Source organism: Hyalella azteca, unplaced genomic scaffold (genome assembly GCF_000764305.2).
Source record: "Hyalella azteca isolate HAZT.00-mixed unplaced genomic scaffold, Hazt_2.0.2 contig9370, whole genome shotgun sequence".
In the NCBI taxonomy this organism is placed as follows: domain Eukaryota; kingdom Metazoa; phylum Arthropoda; class Malacostraca; order Amphipoda; family Hyalellidae; genus Hyalella; species Hyalella azteca.
Window position 1 is genome coordinate 42,693 of NW_025939444.1, and position 27,138 is coordinate 69,830.

The window sequence follows — 27,138 nt, forward strand, 5'->3', positions numbered from 1 at the left end:
GTCATGTCAAAGCGGTCAGACTGCATTAACACATGCTCAACTTACAGTAAAGACAAATTTTATCTTTGCCATTTGACTGTTTTAGAGTAAAATTAGAGATTTGGGGTAACACGTGCATGGACTTTGTAAATAAATTTGCCCCTCGTAAATGACTTTTCATGGCCAAGATATGGAATTCACGGCTTGGTGAAATGGAATCATGGCTCGAAGAAATGGAATCTTGGCTGGCAAATCCATAAAACCACGGCTCGAAAAATTCAGTCGCAGCTCGCCAAGTAGATATATTCCATGCCTGGGTCAGGCTGGCGCTGGGTGACAAAGAAAAGAAGAGTTATTTTATTTACCTTTTCCATATGAAAAACAATTGTTGACTTTCACTGTTTACCCTGGGCTGGCCAGTATTTACTTGCATTCTTGCAAACTAAGACTCAAAGTTCGGTTTGACTCAATTTTTACTGGTAGAGTTCTAGGAAATGGTTGGTCAATTAGACTCACCAGTCACCAGGAGGACTGGTCACTGGAGTGCTCCAGCCCTACAATGCTACTCACTTGAGAAGTGGAGGGGTCAGGGGCGGGAGTGGGATTGGGCGGCCGTGCACTTCAATGCGACTTATACAAGCAGGCAGGCAGCAGCAACAGCCAGCAGAGTGCTCGTCCTGCTACAATAGGAGCAGGATGAGTTCACTGCTGCTGCTTCTGGCCTGCTCTTATAGGAGCATGCAGCCATCTTGCTCCTATTGGGGCAAGTGCGCCCATATTTTTGGCCACCATGCTCCTCAGTGACGTAGGTAGACACTCAAAGGATATTTATATTGAACAAAGCTTTGAACTGCCTATATCACTTAATTACATATTAACACTGAAGTTGGCAAGTCCATAGTGTCAAAACAGAGATTTTTTTAGAATTCATGAAGTTCATTTGTGAGTCCCAAAAGTAGGCCAGCAAAGTATCTTGGATACACATATGTAGGCTACCAGCATTATCATACATAAGATATAGGTTTAAATCTTGAGTAGATGAGAAAATTAAAAATGAGCCAATTCCTAAAGAATCTCTGGTCAAAAGTCAAGAAAATTTATTGCTAAAAATCTATGATTGACTATTATGCTTTTCAGCAGGATCAATGACATTAGGAGACTCTAGCTGCCATTACTGGCTACTGCTAAGAATTTTCTAACTGTGTCTATTGTCTACAGAGCTGCAGATTTTCCTTGCTCATAATAATTGACTAATAAGATAGAAGAAACTCTTATTGGCTCAAATTTTGGTTGCTTACATTATATTAGTAGGCTTTGTAGCCCTGCAGATGCAAACACTAGGACTTGAGCGGGCCTGCTTAGAATCATGACTTTTGCTCTGTTGTTTTAGGCTTAGTATTTTACACACACATTTTACAAGCCTTATTTTCTAATAAAAATATAACTTTCCCGCTACCTTGGCAAAACTGAAAACTCTATAAGTTTAGGAAGTTAATAGCTTAATATCACTTTCACAATTTTCTTGTTACCAGGTAGTCATTATCTTTTAGCTGATTCCCACATCAGGTTAGGTTATGCTATAATAGGTTCCTTTTTATTATCTTAATAATTGTTTCTATATTGTATTATTATTTCTTTATTCATCTTAAACAATGATTATTTATTAGATCTACTCTTCAACAGGTGCTCACCTTGCCAAGGGTATTATTCACACTTTTTTCCGTAGCTTAATATTTATTTTCAAAGACTATCTTGTCATTAATTTACCCTGTAGGTAATAAAATCCCAGCTCAAGTATATTTCATTTCCAATCTTGCTTACTGTGTTCATAATGACTGGCACCAACCTCACAGGGCCTAGGCTAACATAAACATCACTCTTATGCTGTACTAAAACATTCATTTAGTCTAGAGTCTTGCTTTTGAGAACATCACCCATTCTCAACCACCTCAACTCTGCCACCTAATAAATTTATATTAAAATATAAAGAATTTATTAATGTATCCTCAAACTGTGTACTTTTTCATCAGTGATTCTTGAAATTAACTTTTCTTGTTCCTAGTCAAGAAAATACTTTCTTATTACTTTTTTCTTATTTCCTGTAGTAAGTTAGAATGATGAGCATTCGATCATATCTTGTGCCAATTCTGGCCCTTGGGGCCATGGCTTGGTCCATTTCAGCCCATGAAAATGATTTAGAAGAAGAAGGCTCAGCAACTTTGCTCACAGAAGAATCCTTCTCTACTGCAATCAAGGAAAAGCCACATTTTGTTATGTTTTTTGCGCCATGGTAAGAATAATGCAACATACAAATTTTTTAATCTATCACATAAATAAGGATATCATTTATATATCATAAGTATATCATTCAAAGAATTTCCTTGTTTTGTTGATCAGGCAAATGTTTTTAATTAATTAAATCATTGAGAAAGTAATTGACAATGCAAGAATAAATTATAATGAACTTAACTTTCTGTGGAAGCAAAGATCAAGCTTCAATGTTTAGCCAGATTTTGGTAATGCAGTGCCTTCTATTGTTTTTCATTTGCAGTTCATAATATCAAGTAAAAGTGAAAAATCGTAGCCAAAAATGTGGTTATATTGTGCAAATTATTGTCATTGTTTTTATGCAGGTGTGGACACTGCAAAAAGTTAGCCCCTGTTTGGCAAGAACTTCATGATGAGCTTGGGGGCTATGGTGCGGGTACATCTGAAACTGAGGCACTTAATGTTGGAGTTGCTCGAGTAGACTGCACTCAGCAGACAGCTCTGTGCTCACAACATCAAGTGACTGGATACCCTACGTAATGATCTTGTGCTTGGGTTTGTATATGTGTATACATATCAGCAAGTGTAAGTTCAGGCAATTTTGAAATGGCATCGAACTATATTCATAGTAACTAGTTTATACTTGATTGTGTGGCAACAAAAAGATGAATGCAATTGCGCTATATGCTTGTTAATGTCAACAGTGTTAGGTTAGGATTAATGTTAGGGTATTAAAAAGGGTTAGTTTAGGGTTAGGTCTAACCATACAGAGGCTAGGTTTAGTCGGGTCAAGTTTTTTATAATTTAAATAGAGTTTGAAAATGTCTACTAATCTAAACTAATTTTTTTGTGTTGTATGTATCCTATTTAAATGTATAATCTTCTTGTGTCCAACAAAATTTCAATTTTTAATGCTTCTAATAAGTTGAAAATGAATGTTGTAACATTTGAAATGTATATATATATAGTATTATCACTCTCAAAAATATATTATTATTATATTCAGTTGAACCTGCATAAATGAAGAACTTCTGCCTAATTACACTAATTTATGTATTTATTAGTGTATATATACAAGTGATATGGTGAATGATAACAAAATTATTGTTGATTTAAATATTGGCCCTTTACTTTAACTTTACAACATTAATTTGCATTTCCATTAATCTTTTTTAACTCTGGAATTGAAAACTTTTTCTCTCAGACTGATTTTCATGAATTTCAAGTATATTTCTAGAAACACAGCAAATTGGGCTCATTTAAATTTGCTTTGATGATAATAATGAAATGTTTCCGTTCCCAACAGTTTAAAATTCTTCAAGGAGGCTGAGGACAACTTGAAATACAAAGGAGCTCGTTCTCTTCCTGAACTTGTTAAGTTTGTGAAGCAGCAGATGGGACTCATTGAGAATCCAGATCAACCTAAGAAGGAGGTACTCCTTGGTATTTCAAATATGTATTGTAACACACTATTTACTCACTTGTCTCAGCTCAAAATATCTGTGAAATTTTGTGATTTATAGAATGTTGCATCAATTTGAAATCAGTTTGAAAATCTGTGTGGTATTGAAAATCTGTGTGGTATTGAAAATCTCTGTGGTAAATGAATATTTGCAATTCCAAAATTTTACTATGTGAATTTTACTGGAACTTATCACTGATGAAAGCATGATATATACAGAGAGAAGAAACTGGACCAGCCACTATTATCTACACAGCTGATACTTTTGAGTCAGCCATCTCCCAGGGCCATCACTTTGTCAAGTTCTTTGCACCTTGGTGTGGTCACTGTCAGGTTTGTCAACTCTGCTATTATTATTACATGATAATTCCAAACAATTTTAATTTTAAGGCAAACTTCCACAAATTGTATATAGGTATGCTTTCACTGGTATGTGGCAAGTGTGACATGCTTATTTGCCAGATACCTTCTGTGAGATTCTCCAAATCATCATAATTGCATAAACTATTTCTTTTATCTTTGATAATTCGACAACTGAAGAATATTCTGTTTTATTTACGCTTATCATTTTGTCTTTAACTGGTGGACAACTGAAGAATATTCTGTTTTCTTTACAGCGCCTAGCACCAATTTGGGATCAATTGGCTGACTCACTAGCTGACACAGAGCACATCACCATTGGCAAGCTGGACTGCACTGAACACAGAGAGATCTGCACCAAGTATGCAGTGAAGGGATACCCAACTTTGTTGTGGTTCACTGATGGCAAGCAGGTCTGTTATGAACTGTGTACCGTGTTTTTTTTTACCTCCATCGGGAAAATTTTATGCGTAGCCCTCATTAAGTGAATTGATTCTATTTGGAAATTTGAACCAGTTTATCACTAAAATTAGGAGGCCTGATCTGAAAACGACTTCATTTTATGAGCAATTTACTTAAAGTTTATGCAATAATGAAGCATTTTTTCGTTGGTAATTATAGTTAGAGCTTCAACTTGACAGTGGTTATTACAAAGACAATTTATTTTGCCTCGCAGGTGGGAGACCGGTATGCTGGCGACCGCAGCCTGGACGCTCTGCGAATCTTTGCTCTTGACCAGGCAAAGAAGCCCAGCAAGCCTGTCACTGTTGATGCCCCCAAGAATGATGAAGGCACGTATCATGTTATTCTTATATTGCACGTTGAAAGGTTATTGATTAAATAATTGCTTGCATTGTATTCTATGTTTAAACAATTTATAATATAAACCATTCATTTGCTTTCATCTTCTACTGAACCTATTCATATGTATAATTATTTCGATTTTAATTCCCAAAATTTTTCTCTTGATGGTGATGAATTGATATAACTTCTATCAGATGCTAGGTTTTTAAACTAATTTTTTTTATAGTTATTTTATTACTTGACGACATCAATCAAAGGTCATTCATGCATATGGTATATGTAGTATATTAATTACTTTAGTAATATTGTTAATACTATTGTCTATGAATGTTTAAATCCATTCAAAATTTTGCTTATTATAAAATATTTTAAACTTATCACATGCATGTTACTGAAATAAACAATTATTTTATTCTCAACTCCTGTCATGTCTATATTTCCACTATCATAGCCCCCAGCAGCGACAGTACGCCCTCGCCCCCTGAGGTTACCTCCTCAGTGTTGAGTCTCACGGCCGACAACTTCCAAGCCACCATTGCTGAGGGCCTCACGCTCGTCAAGTTCTTTGCTCCATGGTCAGTTGAAATATTGGCTAGTATCTTTAGTATTGTCTATTATCTCTACTAGTATAGTATTGGCTGGCATCTATATTGGCTATTTTCTAGATTCAATTGTTTTTTTTTGTCTATCTATAAGCATTTAAATGGAGTATCGTATGCGAGGCGTAGAAAAAGTCACCCGATATCGCCCACATCAGGCCCGCAACGATGTCTGGTGCGGCCAGATCGTGTTAATCGGCCATGCGATCACATCACATAGATGCTCTTGATGGCTGTTATTTTTATTCAATTTGCTACGAACTATTCTCGAGATTCCATCAGTTCCTAAAGTTTATTTTAGTACATAATTTTGTCGGTTTTGCCATTTGTCATGACCAAGCATTCAATAATTTAGCAACACTTGGCCTGATTCATTTTTCCTCGTGATAATGCATAAGCATGTGATATTACTACTCGTACGTATATCTTGATCTTTTCAATTTGTATGCAAGACAGTTTAATTTTATTTGAAAAGAAGTGGATTAATACCATCAAACACCCTGTTACGTATACCGAATTGAAAGAACCACAAAAAAGCTTTGTTCAATTATATTTTTCTCGCCGTATGATCACTTATCTTAAGAAAATTTATCGACCTCATATTTAACGCTAACGGCATGCAAGTCAATCCCGCTACTGGATGTTATTGAAGCAAAAAATGACACAATACACAACTGCAAACACCATATTTCACGATGGAATGAGCCTGCCAAGAGTGTCGTAGCAAATTGAATGAGCCTGCCAAGAGTTCATCTCAACCACAGAGGCCTTCGTTCTCGATGTTTTGGCCGACATGTTTCTATGGGGTGTTGAGTGCATTCGGCACTAAGTCAATTTGTAACTATGTTTCATAATTTATTAGTGGTATTTATTTATTGGCACAGAAGCAACTGATCCATAGTTTAATCTGAAGTCTGTTTTTGCAGGTGCGGCCATTGCAAGAAGATGGCCGGTGCCTATGAAGAGCTCGGCAATAAGTTTTTGGGCCAAGAAGGCATCACGATTGCTGAAGTTGACTGCACGGTGCCTGCCAACAAGGAACTTTGTTCTGAGCAGAGCGTGAGTGCTGTTGTAAAATGCTAGCCTGCCTACCTTCATTTTTTCCAATACCAATGAAATAGTACACATAATATTCGTATCTGAAAGCCTGGTTACTGGAGAGACCGTCAGTAGCAAAGTATAAAATTTACGTGGCCAAATGAAGTTAGCCTTCAGATTCAAAAATTAAAAAAAACACTCATACTTCTATTTCGCGACTAATAGACTCATAATTATAATTGTGCTCTGGAATCAATGGACCGTAATGAAAATTGTGTTCTGCCACCAACTGACCATAATCATGCTCCGCGATTATTAGACAATGATGGTATTTGTGTTTCGCAGGTGAAAGGCTTCCCGACGCTGCTGCTGTACAGGGACGGCAAGATGGAGGCTACGTATGAAGGCGACCGCTCCACCGACAACATGGCCAAGTTTGTCTCAGAGCGACTTGTTCATGACGAACTTTAAGTTACACATGGCGCCTCTTCAGACACAATTAGCAGGAGTTCAATTGTTGTAATAAAAACAATTTTAAATGGGTGGTATGCTAAAGAGCTGGCATTTTATTCTCCAGATATACAAATTATTTATTTATTTATTTTTGTTTATTGAATCTTACATAATTTGCTGTTTGTTATTTGAAAAATAATTAGAGTATTTTGTGAGTGCTCCAGCAAAAATACGTAGAAATGAGAGAAAATTATTGACGGGAGTTAATGTTGTATGTGGGATTTTGTACTTAATTTGTACACGTGTTTTTTGTGTGTCACACCACGTTTGAAATGTCATCACCGAATTTATCTTTCACAATCAATTTTGTTCAGAGTCTTTCTTCGAAAAAATTCTCCCATTTATTAAAGCCAAAGTCTTTTTTGAATATTATTGGTAAACTTCGATTTTTGGCACATTGAAATTTTTAAACTTCCGCTTGAGCGGTTAATACTAACAATATAATAATTAAAATCTGAAATATCAGCGCAAAATTATTGCTTTCATCACCTTGTAAGCCCGCAATCTTTCAGAGGTTGAAAAGTGAGGCCTTCGACCAATCTTTCAACTTTCATTGCTCATTTCTGTTGGTAGCATGAGCGTTTAAGAGCAATATTAATGTTTTGTTAAAGATTCTTCAGCAATGCTACATTTGGAATTTTTAGTGTCAACACCTAAATGTGAGTCATGAATGGCATTCGTAATTTGAAGTAAAAAGTGAACCTAATTTCTTGAGAAAATCTGTATCGATAAAATGGCTGTGTGGTTAGTTGCGTCGCGCCCAGGCAACAACGTATAGCATATCATGACCATGTTCTCCTTCAGGCTAGGCCTTTTTAAAAAATTTAATTTATGTAATACTTAAGGTGTGGAACCTCCGATCTGAGACGCTTCTATGAAATGACGACCAAAATAAGGTTCAATCATCTATAAAAGTCAAGTGTTACGTTCGACATTCTATCATAGAATTTTCGAAGACCGCATGAATGACGCTAGAAAATAACTTGACCAATACAGCTGTCTCCGTGAGAAGAGTTCATCGATTGTTGTTACTTATAACGGAAGGTGGGGACAAAACTTCTATTGCAACCCATGGGTTTACAGTGTGTAATAACTCGTTTAGTGGCCACGCTCAATTTTGGGAAGCTCTTATTTTCATTACTAGTGATGTTCCCTCACATTTGTAATAAAAATGATAACCTCTTCAGAAGTGTTTTTTTCTTAAGATTTACTTAATGGGATAGCTTTTGCAAAACGTGGATTGTTTATACTTAAGCACACCTTTTGCCCTGAATATCTCAAAAATTTTAAATTGAACTCTCACGATATGAACCTAAGTAACTGTAAAGTCGACTAGCAGAAGATACGTTTCTTCAGCAGTCAAGAAAACCTTCAATGCCATGACAAGGCCTATCAAATAATGAAGCTACCTAAGATCTCGAGTACCGTTTTACTACGTATTGACCACAGCTCAAAGATCTCAAACGATGGTTTATTTGATCGCCAGATCTGATTATATCTAACACAAATGAAAAAAGATACTAATTTCATTTTTACTGGATGATAATAGAGTAACAAAAATAATTGTAAATAGAAAGCGAAAACTCTAAACAAAACGGATTTAAATATATGGATCTGAGCGAACACAGAAAGCAAAATACTACTTGTGGTCGCATGAGCTCGAATGAACTCATGAGTGTACGAGTGCTTGATTATACAATGTTGGGGGGAAACGAAGAGCATAAAGACCGAACGACGTTGACGATCATACCGCACGATCAGATCAAAGTGTTTTTCATTATAACTATCAATGTATTCCCGGCTACAATAAGCTAATTCTTTATAATACAACAATAAATGTATAAAATTTTGAATTAGCTGAATGTGACACAACTAGTAGCTACTGGTGAATAGTTTGAAAGTGAGCCCACGGCGTGAGGGAGGGAGGAAGGACGTTTACCTTGCACGCTTACACTTTCTCTTGCTTAACATCAACTTCTAAATAAATAATCAACTCCCTAATCGCATTTAACGACGGAAATGAGGAATGTGGTACTCTGAAAGGAATAAGAGTTCTCGCAGTAGACGGCGTTGCAGCAATTTCAAGAAGACCTGACCCTAACTCCTCGATCTTCACAGCTGAACTCCAGAGAGTACTCTCCGCACTGAACCTCATAGACGACCTACAAGAGGAGCACTTCATCTTATTCATGAACCCTAAGGTGTAGTAAAATCTATGGGAATATACAACAGCCAACACCCCATCATCTTGGAAATCTTGGCGAGGCTGATATGGATGGCAGTGGCCGGAATATCAGTGAGCGTCTGCTGGGTGCCGAGTAACGTGGAGGATGCGTGGAAAAGACATGCTGGACGAGGCGGCGGTCAGCGTGCCAAAGTCCAACAATGCTATCCTCAACGAAGAAGTCCCCAGGTCGCGGACTTCTACCTCATCATCAAGGCAGGCATCCGTAATGCCTGCTACTATAAAATGCCTGCAAAATGTGGGGGGAAACGAGCTGAGAGCTCTGTGAGACAGCGTATTAGTCTGGAGCGCGTCCTGCCAGAGATCACGGCGTATCGATGAAGCTCTATGCAGGCTAGGCAACACGAGCCTCACCCATAGATACCTTATGGAACACCGCCCAATGCCTTACTGCAATGACTCTCTAGTCCTCCTGACCGTGCTGCACTTGAAGTGCGGAGTGCCCTAACTACGGCGTCGACCGAAGAAACTGCTTCCCAAATACATTGCTGCTAAACCCAGACGAAGCTCTTGCTGTGATCCAGGTGGAGATCCACCGAGTTAACTACAAAACAGACATGACAACGTCAAGCGATACCTAACAGAATTCGATTTGCTCTGGTGACTTTATACTGGTGTCCCAATGCCTCCAGCGCAAATTATACGCCATCGTGATGCCACATTATAACCTCACGACCTATGGTAGAAAAGGAAACTTCAACAGCTTGCTTGAACGCTGGACGAGCGATGAAATGCGCTAAACAGACATCAGCACTGGTAGCGGAGAAATTGTCAGTGACCATCACCAACACCGTGTGCCTAAACCATACAAGTCTGAAACCACCTGATGTCGTAGGCGCCGAATAACTTGAAGTTGGAACTTTGGCGCAAAATAGATCACGACTTCCTGAAGCGCTAGAAAACCCAATACCAATACCACTACTACAGCTCTCACAACATCAAACGAATTCAGTCAATTTTAAAGGAACCAGATAAATGAATGTGGCCACACCAGCTAAATATTGAATATTAAATATAACATTCAATAATATTAACAAATAAGAATTTATTGCAAATATAATGACACTTCTGAATACTCTGTAGATCTATTAATATTTGAAAAAAAGCTTTGACCACTGGAAAAGTCCAATATGAAGGAGTGAGGACAAGGATCCAAGCTCCAGACTTAGAACAACAGTAACTATGCAAAGCTACGCAAGCTGAAAACCTCAATTAGAAATGCCAAATCAAAAAACATTGTTAAAATCATTCAGAGAAACATTATCATAATATTCGACGGCTTTTAAGAGCTCACGCTAAAAAGTCTAGTATTATTATGAACACTAGTAAATAATTATAAATATTTGAATTATTCATTAGTGGAATGATATAATATCAATGAATAAGATTCTTAAAGTGAGTCGATGACGTGAGCGAGCTCCTTGAGTAGCATGGAAGCAACCGTGAGTTTCTCGCAGTGCACGGTGAGTCGCGCCTCACCATCAGCCACCGTCACCACCACCAGCACCACGCTGCCTCCACTCAGCGTCTTCCCGCAGAGTCTGGCCACAGAAAACACGCGCGTCAGAGCACGTGTGGACAGTTATGATACATACTCTGCCACAGAGGACAATTCCTAAGCGATAATAAGCCTGGGTCCACTGACCGTCTCTAGCTGCCTTTGAATAGAAATAGCATTGACTACCGTTTAAAATATGAGTAGATAAAAGGTTAGATATACTTTGTATATGAAACCATCGTTGCTTTTTCATTTACATGAATTTTCAGAGCTCGCGCAATAAATATGATGAACGAAATGCACTTAGGCTCAGTTTAAAGTCCGGTTGTGTTGCTTTTGGATTTTATTGTCCTGTTTAATTTTGTGAGAAGATGGTTTGTTATTTAATATGGTGTTTCAATGTGTGTGGTTTAATGTGGTGCGGTGTTAATATGGTGATGGTGTTTGTTTAATGCAATTTTTTGCACAAACAGAAGAGCAGTAAAAATGATAGCCTAAATGGCAACGATGATGAAGTAAGTAACACTGCTCATTGCGATTGTTACATTGATAACAATATACTTGCAGCAGTCACACCAACCTAATGGATTGTGGGTGTTGAAGGAGCCAGAGGTTAGCGGCGGTGAGGAGAGGTGCGACCAGATCTTGCAGCTCCGCCTCCTTAGACAGCTTCAGTCCTGATTTGGTCTGCTCGTGCATGCCTCGTAAGGACCCCTGAATAAAATCACGTACGCACAAAAGTTATTTTGGTAAAAAATAAGTTAAACAGTTAACTTAAAAAATAAGACAAAGTTAATAAAACATTAGGAAATACAGCGTCATAACACAATTGAAAATATCCAGCATGAAAGACGGGTTCACGAGGTGGACCGTGGTATCTGAAAGCATTGTCATGCAGTGGTAGTATTAGTGAAAGAGTATCTAATTCTTCAAGAAAACGCTGTCTAATTTGCATTTATAATTCATCGAGTCTTCCCGATGGTCATAGATTTGCAGCTTGGTCAATTTACACGTCTCCAACCTTACCACTTCAGCCACGTTTCTTCAACAGGCAACATCGCTAAGAAGGAAGGAGCGTGAGATGAAGCTCGGTACTTACAATTTCTTATTAGAGCACGACCGAGCAATGAAGGCAGTGAAAGACATACATCTTGCTCATTTACATACGACAACGTTTTGTGCAACTTATGAAAACAGTGCGACCGAGTGATGTAGGTAGTGGTAGACGAGCCCACCTGGTGTTGCGTGAATGTAGCTTCGTCCATACGCGTGGGCGCGACGAGCTCTCCGACGCGGGGCGCGATGGCGACGCCGTGACGTCGCCCGTCAGCTAGGATGCCCAGCGACGCAGACTGGGAGCTGTCACAGAAGTCCACTCCTGCGACGCATGCACAACAATTACTCTCAGTAATTAAATATAATAAGAGGAAGGTATTTGTAACACGCATATGTTTGGGTGGAGCTGTAGTAGTGATGAATATGAACTACTTATGTTTATTAACAGCCACATACCGAACAGTGAGGTCTTACATGGTATCATCACAGCGTTGAAAATATATAAATGAAAACCAAACTGTCATTCCTTGCCCAATTCCATCTCGAGAAAACACATTGAAGATAAAGATGTTAGACTACATTTGAAAACATGGATGAAGAATTAAACTAACCTAGCGTTGCATGAGCAGTGTTGCCGACCGCCAGATTGCTCAAACTGGGGAATGGATGGAACAGTTTAGAATCGGATGTCTCCATGCTGATACTGTGAATGATCTCATCAGAATAATTGGTGAAGGAAAGCTGCACAGTAGCCATTTTTGGGCAGTAAAGATGAGGCGAGCGAGTAAAAGTTGCTTTAATTGCCAAGCCTCCACTGGCGACTCTGTTGAGTAGCTCGTAGGTATAACCTGGGGCTACCGCAGCAGCTACAGGTCCTGAGACGCCAGGGGTTGTGGTAGAAGGCTCAGCACCCACTGGCAAGAAGCCGCCCATTGAAGGCGTGAGCATTGGTGTATCAATGGAAGGTGGGACTTCATCGAGTGACAGCAGCATATCCAAGTTGCTTTTAGTTTTAGATTCAACAGACTTCGTGGGTTTGCCTGAAACTGGCTTTTTGGCAGACGACTCGAATTGCTGCTCCTGTTTTGCATTGCCGCTGCTATCTTCCTCGGAAGAACTCGACTCCTCATCACTGTCTGAAGATGATGACGATGATGAGGATTCTTCTTCATCACTGCTACTGCCAGAATCTTCCTCTTGTGAACTGCTTGTGCTGCTGCAATCACTCTCTTTCTTAGATCCATCGTCGTTCTTGCTACTTTCACTCTCCTCGTCCGAGGATTCGTCACTTTCGTCCTCACTTTCTCCACTTCCTGACGAGTAGAATTTCTTGGCAGTCTTGGAGGTTTTCTTAACAGTTTTGTGCTTGGGACTCACCGAGTCTGCGAACTCTGGCACAGACCGCACCGTCGGGTCCGGGGCCTCCTCAGGGAAGTCGGGCAGGTCCTTGTAACCCGAGGCTCGCGCGTTGATGAAGTGGCTCAGGGTGCCGAGTTGGAACTGCTCACGGTCTACATAAAAAGTGCCATGACATTATTTAATTACAGAGATTTGATGTAATTAAACCATGCACCATTGCTATATTTACTCATTTCCTTAGGTTATTGTCAAATGATTACACTACGCGATTTCAAATTTTTATCAGGATTGTTTTATCGTCGAACACTCATCAACAATTAATCAATAAAGAGCATATAATTTCAAACAGTAACACATTCAACATTGTTTCAAGAGCCAAGTCATCACCTTTGAAAGTTGACTGGTGTTGAGGCGGAGGCTTGTATGCCATGAAGAGGCCCTTGGCGTTAGCTGTGAAGATGCTGGGGGCGTCGCCAGTGGATGGCAGCACCACAGCCCTGAGGAGGCGAGCGCGATCCCTGATGTCGTAATTAGCGTCGTACTTGGCGAGGTTGTAGACGTACTGGCACAGCAGCACCGTCTGCTGAGGGTTGCTCAGCTGCAGCTTCGTGGCTAAGGTCAGGATCTGGAGCTTGACGCTGTCTTCCTACAACATTAATTACGAACCATAAGGGGGATTCGAGCGAAATTTTTACCTTGGTGGCCCCTTTTCAAAAAAGTATGCAGAATACTTGCCATTAACATTCGTGAACGACTATGCATAAATACGGCGAAATAAAATTGTGAAGCTTCCCAACGGCACGACAAAAAAGTTGAAAAATAAAACGTAATCATTTTATGTACGCATTTAAGCATAAAAATAGGAAGTTGATAAGAAAAAAAAAAACAAGCCACATCCAGTTCGAATCTTTTAACTCAAAAGCTAAGGATGTGCATAGGTTAGGCAATATGGTATTACTCAAGTCAGAAATAGACAGACATGAACGACAACCCACTTCAGAACAGAAGGACTTGGCACAGATCCTTAGGACGTCCGGGGCGATGTTGGGGACTTTCTCGCAGTGCTCCCCGAGCAGCCACAAGATGCTCGCTCGAGCCGTCGCGATGCGGATGGACGGCAGCAGCCTAGCCATGTGTCTGCCGGTCACATTAATTTAGACAATAAACTAAGACGTTGTTACTTACACGAACCTAACACTTAACGTAGATGTTACATAAACTCTCTTTACGTAACAGAATGTTACAGCCACACATTAAACTTTGTTCGATGCGTCGGACTAACAGTTGAGTCCGTATCCTTACTGCGTCGCCGATTGAGACATCATGAGCATATTTGTTTAATGATCAATAAAATATGCAAAGTATCTTGGGAAATTAATTCTTTAGTGAGTTGCTAAGAGGTCGGTCAACTCATGATAAAGGAGGAAAAAATCAATGTAGAAAAAATAAATGATACCAAAAGGAATGACATTAACAATTGGAGTGCGTTTGTTTGTAGCAGTAGCTTAGCTCAATAGAAATCGGCCTAGAAGTTTACGAATTTTCTCAGAAAGTGATTCGCTGGGATGACTAAATAACGTACATGCAAGCTACCACATATTATTGTCTGCTGCAATAAACTGATCAAGCAACGCTGGCAGTTGGATGCCAGGTCTGGTATCTACGATACCACCACCACTAAGGTACCGAGCGCTCACTTGATGATGTCTTTGTGCGGCACAGCCTCGGTCTGTAGCAGCTTCCTGACGACCACGACGCTCTCCCCCACGACGCACTCGTCGCGGTGCGACAGCAGCGTCACCAGCCCGCTCAGGCACGAGTCCGTCACGCTGCTGATGCTCGACGCGCATCTAACGGATTAAAAAAAATTAACAACGGAAATCAACATTATTCAAAAAAGAAACATCATTAAAAAAATAATATTCTCTACGCAACTTCTTGTGGTACTTCAGTCACAAACAAAAAAACAGTTTTAATCCAGCGACCAAATTAATACCACAACCGCGTCTGGGAATTGGGGCATCTTGAAAAATATTAAAAACGGCAGTTGAAGTACGGTGGTCAGTGTAAGCAATTGACTTAGGAAAATCAGACTTGTTTTAACTAACAACTGGTCCAGCTAGGATTCTAAATTAGCTATTTTAAGTAAGGTTATTCTAATCAATATTCTGAATAGCAAATGTTTGGCAATGTTAGTCTTAAGTCTAGATCCAGATATTACACAAAATAGATTCATATTGATGAGTAATATCTAGACACAGAATTATCAAATGATGCTGATTCCTATTCATTAGATTCAGTAGAATATAACTAAGAAAAGGCGGACGTGCACCTGCCAATAGCCTGAATGGTAGCAGCAACAAACTGCTTGTCTGAGGATCCCAAGTATGTCTGCAACTCACGAAGTATCCCTGAAATGTTGCTCTCCGTTGCCAGATTCGTCAGCACCTGTAAGGCACGACGATTAGGTCCCAACTATGGTGAATTAATTCACAAGGCAGGCGCAGATAAGGGATAAATCTGTAGAAAAATCATAATAAGTCTGCACATGGCAACGCATAAGCACAGACGAGCTTCATTATAGGTGAATAACACTTTATTCTCTTAGTAGCTTGAACATGCATTCGCAGGAAATGTGAGTGTGCGTCGAGACAATAGCGGAAGAAAAGCTATGGAAAAAGGAACACGTGCTTCGTTTCTACACGAAGCACGTTTAGAAATAGACACATAGTAAGTGTAATGTGGTGGAAATGATAGGCCAGCTTAGCTAGAATAAACGTGAGTGGAGATATGAGCAAGAGACGGATGGTAGGAAGAGTTAGAACTCATCACATTGGATGGGAGGTGATGTTGAAGGGAGATGGCAGGAGGTACTGGATGGGGATGGTAGGTACGGAGGCCGAGGAGTTGGGATGCGAGTTATTAGCCAATCAGAATTCAATTAACAGATGCGAATTGCGCACGTTTGCTTCATAATTATCACTAAACAATGATTTCCACATCAATTAAAAATTTATACAGATAATTTCAACAGAAATAAAATTAGCATTAGATAAATTGCTGACTACAATTATGTTATTGCAGGGAAGAAATCCCAAAGCAAACCTCGAGCTTGAGGACTTTGATGTGCGTGGGGTCAGAGGAGCGTACGAAGAAGCTCTTCAGGTGAGGTTCAAACAAGCCCTGCACAAGAGATCAGTTCATAATTTCAATAAAGCAATTATTATGACGATTACAAACAGAGTTAAACTTAAGGGTGGTTACAGAAACTACGCGACCTCTAATGACAAAAACCTATATATTAATTTTTTTTAATGATGAACTTTCGCGCTACGGCAATGAAATTTGGTTTTGGCTATTTAATGTAGCCTGTTATCTTCCAGACCAAATGAATATTAAACATTTCTTATTTACAGTTGCATCAATGATCAATGCTTGTATACGAGACAATTTTATTTACAGTTACAGCAATGATCAATGATGTAACACAGGTCGATTTAAACGATTCAAAAGTTATGTTAGGTTAGGAATGTAACTCATTTATCTCTAACATAACTAACAATATAACCTAACTCTAATATAATGTTGCTAATACAACAGCAAGTTATGTTAAGTTATGTTAGCAATAGTCAGTTCATCACGATGCAACATAGAGTGAACCTTCCGCTGTGTAGTGATGGAGGCGATGTTGGAGAGGACGATGGCCTGCGTCTCTCTGTGGGACCTCATGAGTCGCACCATCGCGCGCACCACTTCAGACGCCTCACTGCTCGGGGCGATGTGCTGATACAACTGAGATACCGCCAGCACCACCTGTGTGACACACAAACTATGTTGTGACCAAAAATTATTTGAAAATGTAATGGCGCAATGTGCTGATACAAGTGTAACACCACCAGCACCACCTATGTTATAACCAATAATTATTGGAAAATATAATGACGAAACGTGCTGATACATCTGCAATACACCACCTGTGTGCCACCTAAACCATGTTTTGACCAATAAACATCTAAAAATTTGTTAGCAAACATCTGTCGCTATAGCCACAAAAAAATGTTTCAACGTTTTAAAATATTATATACCACCAACAATAAGAACAGCTAAATAAGATCTAAATAAGATCTAAATAATAAGAAAGATAATAAGATCTAATAATAAATCAATAAATCAATAATAATAAATCAATAATAATAAATCAATAATAAGATAATAATAAATCAATAAGATCTAAATGAAAAGAATTGCTCGAGAAAAAATGAGGCTAGACAATCCGTCATGAAAAAAGCAAGTGGGGAAATTTTACTACGTTCTACTCCCAATGCTGTGGCGTGTACGTCGTGGGAGTACCATCTTCGGATGCAAATCACAGCAATCATCCTACTGCATCACAAAATGCAGTCAGGCTACACCGTTTTTTTTTTCGGTGACGCTGAGCTGGAGACCCGTCCTCTGGCTCAGGGAATACTTACTGCTGGCGGGAGATATTGAGAGTAATCCTGGTCCAAAGTGGATATGTAGCCTGTGCAATAACATCATCAAGAGGACACAGTGCTCACTATCTGTTTGGGTGTGCTGAAATTCCAACCAGCCTGCAGCCTGAAGATCTATGGAATAAGCCAGTGGAAGTGTCCCAACTGGTCAGAGTGTGGCAAGACCGGCTCGGCGCTCCGGAGGGGGGTGGGCCTGGGCGGCACTCAGTCGAGTGACGTTGTGGTGATCATCATCAGGGAAATTTTGAAAGATAGAATGAAGTAGAACAAAAGTAGTACTTGTGGTACAATGGACCACAAATTATTAGTTTCACTAGGCACCTCAACTGAAGAAGCGTTCCAAAAAATATTTTTATACACTTCATTTGTTGAATTGCACGGGACAGTCTAAGAAGACAAACCCAATTAGCGAATCGAACCTTGGGAAGTATTCCGAGCATAGGTGTGTATAAATATTGCACACGCAACACATCCTATAAGTCTTTCAAGAAGACCAAACACTTTTCAAAACGTCCCTCAGAAGAAAAGAAGACAAAAAGAGGCAACAAGGCAGCAGGCAAAAGAGCTTAGTTACACACAGCAGCATTGCGGCTCTGAAGGAGGGGCTTTGTGTTGCGCAGCAGCAGCCGATGGTCAGGATCCAGTGGAGGTGGTGAGGGATTTTCGGTGTCTTCGTCATCATTTTCTTCACCATAGAAGTTCGTCGAAGTATCACCCTGAAAGACAATATTGAACGTGATATTTATTAAATTATTGTCAAAAGACTAAGAGTATTTCATCTTCAACTAAAAATGAGCTAATAACAGCATTTTGGACGAAAGTCTGGAACAGCAAAGTCATAATTTTCCCTGTAGATGAGAATGAAGAACTGTGTCCAATTCAATAATGCTTTATTTGACAGGACACATAACAAGTTAGCATTATTCTACTACAGACTCGAGCAGTGCTTTTGTTGTCTCCCCGGTTGGGGTCACGGAACTGAGTCCTGGCGTAGCGGGTGAGCATGTTGATAATGACGACCTGGCCCCACTCCTCGACCTCGACGAGCAGCACACACAGCTTGCGGTAGTGGCAGTGGATGAGGTCAATGCGCTCGGGACACACCTGCACATTGTGATGGCAGCGTCAGGAGAACAGGAGCAATTAGGCAGTCTTTGGGCTTTAGATCCTCCTAATAATGTGTAGTTTATTTGGATGACAGCAATGGATATGGTTTTCAAACTTAATTTTAAATGTTGGGAAATCTATGTGATTAATAACTCTTTACTTTTTATACACAAGATACAGAATTAATGCATTTATTGAAATTAAAAGTTATAAAAGTGATACAATAAATGAAGGTACAAACTGACCTTCATAAAAAATTAATGCAAGCGCAAATGCCAATTACACACTAATAGATGCTACAAATGAAATAAATCTTTTAATACTTTTACCAAAAAATTTGTAAAAAAAATCTCAACTATTATGGATTAAAAGTCACCACAATTCATCAAAATTCACAAAAATTAGTTGTATATTTATGCGAGTCAAATTCATTGTATATGATCAACCGATTAGATTGTCATCAAAGCAAAACTGAGATTGGAAGATAACCCACCTCCTCAAATGCCATGACAGCCGAGCCCATGACAAGCGTAGTGTTGTCATTGAGGAGTCGCTCCAGCACCTGCATGAGCTCTTCCTTCTGCTCAGGGTCCAGGCTGCACATTCATAAAGCTTCATTTGAATCAAGAATTTTGGGTGCAAAATTATCTAGAATTCACATGAAAAGTCTATTGACTCAATGGAAACATTTGGACCAACAGGACTCTCAGGTTGTTTCATTTTGCACCATGCTGACTTGACAGTGTAGTCTAGAAAAAATTACATATTAAGTTACTTTTAGGATAATTAATAGACATTAAACAAATTAATATTGGTATTAACACTTTTTATTTTGCATCTTTGGAATATGCAAAATCATCTCCAAAATAAAATAAGGGCCAAAGCAATTAATATAAAACAAACCAAGGTAAAAGAAAAAACTGGATAGAAAAAGCAATTTAATAAAATAGTAGGAATAAATTTTAGGACATTTAATTTGCATGGCAAGATACAGGTTAGTAGGAGTATATACCTGTAAAGCTTAGGAATAGCATGAGCAGCAGTCTTCCTGACATAGGGGCTCATGTCCATGACACTCTCCTTTATGGCCAGCATCATGATGGGTACAATAACGGACACGCGGATGCTGGAGAGCACCCGCAGGGCACATGCGCGGATCAGCTGATTTGGGTCCTGAAATTGTGCAACAAATATTTCAATTTGTATTTATAATACTTGAAAATAATAAGTAAAGAAATTCATCAATGATAAAAAAAATGATAAATATGAAATTATGAAGCTTTTTCCACAGATCTCAACAAGGAACATAAATTTGATGATGAAAACTTTCACCAAAATGAATTTTATCCTATACCTAAAATTATTTTTTGAAAGCCAAATAAATTGCCTTAAACTGAAAAATTTTACTGAAGATCTCAACAACCATAAATTTGATGACGTATAAAAACTTTTACCAGAATACAGGAGTGTTTTCCCATTCCTGCAAATTCTTTTTAGAAACCAAATAAATTTCTTGTTTACCTTCAAAGCTCTCTGAAAAGTGGAGATGGAGAGTAAGGCAAGGTCTTGCTGCTCCTCTGCATAGCGCACCAGGTAGACATACACAAGCTTCTTCACTTCAAGGTTGGAACTGACAACATTCTTCACCACCGCCGCAAACAACTCGGACGCATCACGCCCTTTTGCAACCATCTATTTGCAAGGTAATCCAATATATAGGTATATAAATACAAATGTGTTACATTCATTGGATGAAATACAAAATCATATCACTGTTTCATACTATGAAACTGGTTCAATAAATTTAAAACTGATTTTGAATTCTGAAGCATGAATCATAAAAGAAAACTTGAAAATTATTTTGTAAACACATGAACACATGAATATAAATTTAAAGTGTCAAGATTTAAAAATTTAAGTACCGTAGCTAGAACATTTTATTAATTAATTAAGGATGATTAAGAAGATCATAAAGATAATTTATTACATAATAATGGTAATAACCACATTAACTGCAATATTTTAATTCAGCATGAGATAGTTCTAAAGGCAAGTTCTTACATAGTGAGCATAATTAACTCACCCCAATTATCCTCTTCATAGCCTCCAGCTTGAGATTGTCCTTGTTGCTGTCAAGCATCTGCTTCAAGTCATCATACCTGAGAAATTAAAATAGGTAAGGTTTTTATTTATCAATAAAAATCACAATACAACTGTACCTACATATATATACCGTATATACAACCAATAACACAAGGTTTATGTCAAACAAAAAGAACAAAAATAACCAATATGAAGAAGCCTAACTTTTACAGTTACTAACCAAACACAAATTGGTTTTCTTAAAGATTAAATAATTATCACATCAAATGAGGACAACATTGAATTTATTTAGAATATTGACAACCTCCTTATACATGTCTTTTATCGATTTGTTCCAAAAATTTCAATGAGAATTTTTAGTCAGAACCCAAACATAGAAGCTTTAGCACAGCTATATACAAGTGGCTGCTGCATGGATGCTACATGAAGCAAGCATAAACAGAGCATTTAAAGAAAAATATTTTAAATTGTTGTACAGAGGCAACTTAAACTGGAGGTTAACTCAAAGTTATTTGTAATTAATGCTAATTTTTTTAATTAATAAACCTTTTTATACTTTACTGTTAATTTGGGCATTATATGAATTAGGACCTGCAGTACACAAATAAGAAACATTATTGTTTGAAATAAATTTAATTGATGCTTATATCATGAAAAAATCTCAGACATATAAAACTGATTTATTTTTCCTGATCAAATAGTTGAATACATTGTGTCAATCAATATTGCAAGAAATATACACATTGTACAATTATAGATACATTGTTCATGCACTTAACAATGTGGTCACTTTACAATTACTCTAGACAAATTTCTTACTTCTTGTAGTCAGATGTAAATATACCACCAGAAGCCACATCACCAGCATAATCAGTGTCACCCACACCACTGCTTCTCTCACTGCCTCCATATCCTGTCATGTCCATGCTTGTGGTTGTCATTTTTCAATGTATATTCCACAAAATAAAACTTCAGATGATAATTTTTTTTTAAAGTTGCCTTAAATCAAACTTCAGCCTTAGGTATATGTAAACAGGTAAATTATTTCTGAAAAGAGAGTAAGAGACAAGTCAGACAACCAAATTAAAACAGCACAATGGGTCAAAATTACTAGGTACATTTTTATGCAGAACAGGCACCAGCAAATTTTGATAATATAAACAGGGCTTACATAGGTACGGTATGTAACAAGCAACAGTACCGTAACTAAGAGTAAGAAAACTAAAGGCTTGAAAAATTCGTAATTTATACTAGAATCTTGTGGCTTCATTCTTTGAATTATTGCATTTGCAGATTTATTTTTCATTTCTGTCAACAGTTAATTAGGAGATAATTTGTTTATATAGAAGGAATCTTGTTGCTCAAAAAAATCATGGAAACTGGGAACTATGAAGACTAGCTATAATTTATAAAATAGATTTATTCAATGCCTGAAAAGCTGGAATGATATTGAATTTAGTATAATTTATGGATATCCAGTTCTAGAATTTTACCATGGGCTTCTTCTTGCAGTCTTGCAGATGAATGGCAATTACTAATTATCAAGCTCCAAAGACCTGAAAAAAGGCAATTAACAAAAGATACATCCAATTGCTGAATGTGATGATTGATAAGACTACTGAGCTAAAAACTTGATATAGAAGACAAATAATAAAATAGGTACTTGTAAGTCTATAACAATGATAAATAGTAGTCTTAGTAGGTATTAATCATAACATCTCTTAATAAAATAATAAACCATGATTTATTTTAATTCATTATATAACATAAACAGAAATAACCTAAAATGTAGGTATACAATAAATTATTAACCAATATTATTTATATAATAATAAATTACTATATAAAATATGATATATAGTATGCCATACATGAAGTTGATTCATCATTATGAGACCAGGACCAGCAGATCTGCCATCTGGTCACCTGCAATGCTGCAAGTCTGTGACTGAGTCAAGTATTGCAGATTACCACTGACCTGACCAGCATTAATCATCACTATTGTTTCATCAGAAATTCAGCCTTAGCCTGAATTTCTAAGTATCTAGGCTGAATTTCAAAGTATGGGCCCTGAGCTCCTGATGTAACCTGATTACCTGAGAGTCTAAGACAGTAGGTAAGACCAGGCTACGGGCCAATTTGGATACATAAAAAAAACTATTGAGCAAGATCTTGAAGTTGAAGCTAATCAGGAAATTAAACATGACCAAAACAATAAGAAAACAAGTCACTCAATTTTTAATGCAGTATTGGGGCAAATCAAATAGTATTCTTGTTTATGTCCAGCAAAATATTTTTTGATACTTCATATCAACTTGTGGCTGGCAAGTCAAGCGCAGTCACCACTCACAGTCACAGAGAGTGACAGTCTGACAGTACCGTCTTCTTCTTCTTCTTTTCCGGGTGTCCACGCTGGGTGGACTTAAAGCCACAGGACAACCGCAAGGATGACCATTGGGCCTGAGAGCTTCTGCAGTTTTGGACCTCTTGGCATGGAAGTCAATCCACTTTATCCTTGCTTATAAAAAATCAGTGGACATGATGGTTGGGCATGGCAGCGTGTAAGAGAAAAGTTACACATAGCATGAAAAAAATATCAGAAAGCAAGGGCCATTGCTTATAGAACTTGGCACAATAACTGGTAGTTAAATTGGGTAAACTAATACAAGTAAGATAATTTAGGTCATGTATGCGTATACATGCACATACATACGTACATATACATATAAATATATGCAAGTTTGATTGAAGACCAGAGCATCAAAAATGTATTAAATTTATTTCAATCAAACTTGCATAAAAGAGAAGCTTCTGCCGAACTACACCAATATAAATATATACACACACATACACACTTATACATACATGTAAGCAACATTTCCATTTTGGTCACCTGTCTAAAGTTTGCTAACCCTACCTGACTTCAAAATGTATACCTACCATCAAAAATTGAAAGATTTTCCTTTGTACATCAGCATCATAGTTCCCTCCCCCCAAAGTTCACGCACAGAAAATTTTACATTTATACATCTTAAATTAGTTTTCAGCTCATGTGCATGCTGCTGACGATGCAACAAGTAGTGCTCAATAGTATCCACAGTGTTGCACATAGCACATTGATCAGAGTCACTCATGTTGAATCTATGTAGATGGCTTCTGACACCGGAATGTCCAATTCTAAGTCGAGTGGCAGCACACTCCATACTGCGGGACTTTAGGCAGAGCCAGGGTTGCAGTCTGGGTTCATCCATGATGTTGCTCAAAAAAGTCCCCTTCTGGGTGCAAGCAATAGATGTCTTCCATGTTCTAGTCCAGTGTTGATGATGTTTTCCTTTCAAGACAGTCAGGGACTCTTCTATGCTTAACACACTTAAGGCTGATTGAGCATTGAGATGACCCATATTGGCTGCCCTGTCTGCCACTTCATTACCCTTTATACCACAGTGCCTTCACACCCATTGTAGTACTATAGAGGCCTGCCTTTTGTGAATCAACTCTTGAATTTTGAAGACATATTCCCTGTATGAGGGACTGGTGGTATTATTGATTGCATGCAATGCTGACTGGGAATCTGTTAACAGCAGGATATTTTCTGAGCTGAGTCTCAGGTCCAAGCAGCAGAACTCCAAGGCCTCGAGTAACATATTGCAAAGAGTTCTGATCTGATGACTGTATGGGCAGGGTTCAACCTCCATGTAGTGGCACTCTGAAGACTTGGTATATACATGGCTGCAGCTGTAGAACCATTGCTGTACTTCGATCCATCAGTGTATATGTGCACATAAGATGGAAAATGATTGTGGCAGTATTTGTTAAAAATAGTACCTCTGTTAGTGCCTGTGGGGGCATCGTGGCTGCAGGTGCTTTAGATGGAAAGCTGAATGTGAAGTTCCAAGTTGAAATGTGGAGGTATGGGTGAAATGTTGGGTTTTGGAATTCTTTTAAACCTGGGAACAACCAAGCCGGTTAGGAGACTCCGAGATCTAGCAGAGAAGTAACTGTTGGCAAAGTTATACTCAGGGACACCCACTTCATTGCAGATGTCATTTCCAGATGTGCCTTTAGGACAGCACAAGATTTTCAGATACCACTTTAGAAACAGGTAATCAAACCTTATCTCCAGTGGGGGTATGTGGGCTTCAATCTCTAAGGAAGTAATAGGAGATGTGTTACGTGCCCCAAGGATAATTCTCAGAGCACTGGACTGAATCAACTTCAGTTTTTGTGTATGTTTTGCAGGGATTTCACTAATTTTAAATAAAACACAGCCATACTCAAGTTTGCTGCAAATAAAACTGATATATACCTGTCGTAGTAGACGTCTGGAGGCACCCCAGCTACTGCCTGAGAGAGCCCACAGAGGTGCCAATCTTCGGAGGCCTTCATCCTTAAGGTGAGAAATGTGAGCTTTGGAGCATCAAAGAGTATTCCCAGGACCCTCTGCACAGTCATGTTCTTGATGGCTTGGTTTTATATGAGAACATGTACTGGTTGAACATTGCGTATTTGAATGAAGAGTTGGTGGGAACACTTTACTGGGTTTAAAGAGAGCTTCCATTTTTCCAGCCAATGACTGAGTAGATGTAAATAATCTTGCATCCTCTGCTGGGCAGCTCCCACAGAGTTGGAGACTGCTACTAAGGTGATGTCATCTGCATAGGAAAGGATTTTCACTTGAGGGGATTTTGGGAGGTCACTCAACATTATGTTAAAGAGTGTTGGAGAAAGGACTGCACCTTGGGGAAGCCCCTAGTTGATAGGCTTCATTTCAGAGAGGCAGTTCCCAACCTGTACACAGGTATATCCATCGGATCAATTGGGAGTCAAACTCTAAGTTGATCATCTTGCAGATGAGGCTCTGGTGCCATACACTATCAAAAGCTCCCTGAATATCAATATATACTATCAAACTGTGCTTCCCCTCTATAGTTACCTGCCTAATAGTATGTGTTAGCACAGCCAAAATGTCCATGATGCTCCTGCAATGTTGGTATCCAGTTTGGGTGGGGGGTAGTAAGTGCTTGCTTTCAATGTAGTGTTCAATTCTTCTTTGAATAATTCTCTCCATAAGTTTTCCTATGCAAGACAGCAGATATAAACTTGTTGCCTTTAGTGTGTATTAGGTTCCAATAAATTGAATGTTTTTGGTACAGAGGCATCAAGTGTGCAATACATTGTATGTAGTTAGCAGCTTAGCTAATTCTTATAAGGCTATAAGTAGTCTTTAACTATTTGACTATTTGTTATATATTGATTACAATATACAATTTAAATGTGTTAGCTAGCTTATACAGGGTGGGGGCAGAACTGATTGAACAGTTTTGAGGCAAAATAAAAGAGTAATGGAGATACATAAAGAAGAAAGTTTATTTTGTGGTAATCACCATTTAGCGTTTAGCTTGCCTGTATGGCAACAAGATAAGTCATTGTGGTAACCCGTTGTACAGTGTGTTCTCAGTTCGTAATAAAGCTCTGCCCACTACGGTGTCACCTCACTTGGCCCTTTATACCTTTAACCTCGGTCACATCAATTTTCCTCAAGATTAGCATAACATACCATTTAAAATACTTATGTTTAGAAAACAATATCAGGAAGATGGGGTTTGTTAGCTGAATCACACTTTTGGAGTTGTTCTTGGAAGTTTCCTACAGCACGTTCACACATATGGCGAGGTATGACCATAACCTCTGCTGCAATAATCCATTCCCTTAGCTGTGGTAGGGTGTGAGGGTGACTTCTGAACACCCTTTCTTTTAGATGTTGCCAAAGAAAGAAATTGCAAATGCTCAAATCAGGTGACCTCGCAGGACACTGTAAATCACCCCTCAGAGACACCAGACATCCGGGAACATGCGTTTCAAAACATTGAGTGACATTCGGGCTGTGTGAGCTGTAGCCCCATCCTGCTGGAATCACACGTCTCCCAATGCTTCATTTTCAACAATGTTTTCCATCCTGGGCTGCAAGAAATTTTGCAACATTGCAGCATAGCAATTGGAATTCACTGTTAGGGTTACTCCCTCCTCTGAGAATTACTCCAGTGTGTTGCAGCTAACGGCCCCCATCTTCCAGATATTGTTTTCAAAACATAAGTATTCTAAATGGTATGTTATTCTAACCTATAGGAAAATAAACTTTCTTCTTTATGTACCTCCATTACTTTTTTATTTTGTCTCAAAACTGCTCAGTCGGTTCTGCCCCACCCTGTATATTGAGAGGTTGAGATTGTATTGACCTTTTAGGCAATAAGAAA

General features: G+C 38.5%; 2 protein-coding genes across 2 annotated transcripts; one reads left to right on the plus strand and one right to left on the minus strand.

The window, feature by feature from the left end:
* The first annotated feature begins 1,676 nt into the window (after nt 1-1,676).
* On the plus strand, nt 1,677-8,209 carry LOC108674140 (thioredoxin domain-containing protein 5 homolog). Its single transcript, XM_018162049.2, has 9 exons — nt 1,677-2,269; nt 2,613-2,783; nt 3,554-3,680; nt 3,929-4,042; nt 4,327-4,482; nt 4,746-4,860; nt 5,325-5,448; nt 6,399-6,531; nt 6,856-8,209. The coding sequence occupies exons 1-9, from the start codon at nt 2,094-2,096 to the stop codon at nt 6,979-6,981; spliced, it is 1,242 nt and encodes a 413-aa protein (XP_018017538.1). The 5' UTR covers nt 1,677-2,093; the 3' UTR covers nt 6,982-8,209.
* A 228-nt stretch (nt 8,210-8,437) lies between these two features.
* Nucleotides 8,438-21,932, minus strand: LOC108674139 (AP-3 complex subunit beta-2). Its single transcript, XM_018162048.2, has 17 exons — nt 21,704-21,932; nt 20,865-20,940; nt 20,303-20,473; nt 19,794-19,954; nt 19,275-19,377; nt 18,611-18,778; nt 18,253-18,390; nt 16,842-16,994; nt 16,287-16,364; nt 15,514-15,629; nt 14,879-15,031; nt 14,177-14,318; nt 13,569-13,827; nt 12,434-13,333; nt 12,002-12,144; nt 11,347-11,480; nt 8,438-10,809 (listed from the first exon to the last, which is right to left on the minus strand). The coding sequence occupies exons 1-17, from the start codon at nt 21,823-21,825 to the stop codon at nt 10,659-10,661; spliced, it is 3,168 nt and encodes a 1,055-aa protein (XP_018017537.1). The 5' UTR covers nt 21,826-21,932; the 3' UTR covers nt 8,438-10,658.
* Between the last annotated feature and the right edge of the window lie 5,206 nt (nt 21,933-27,138).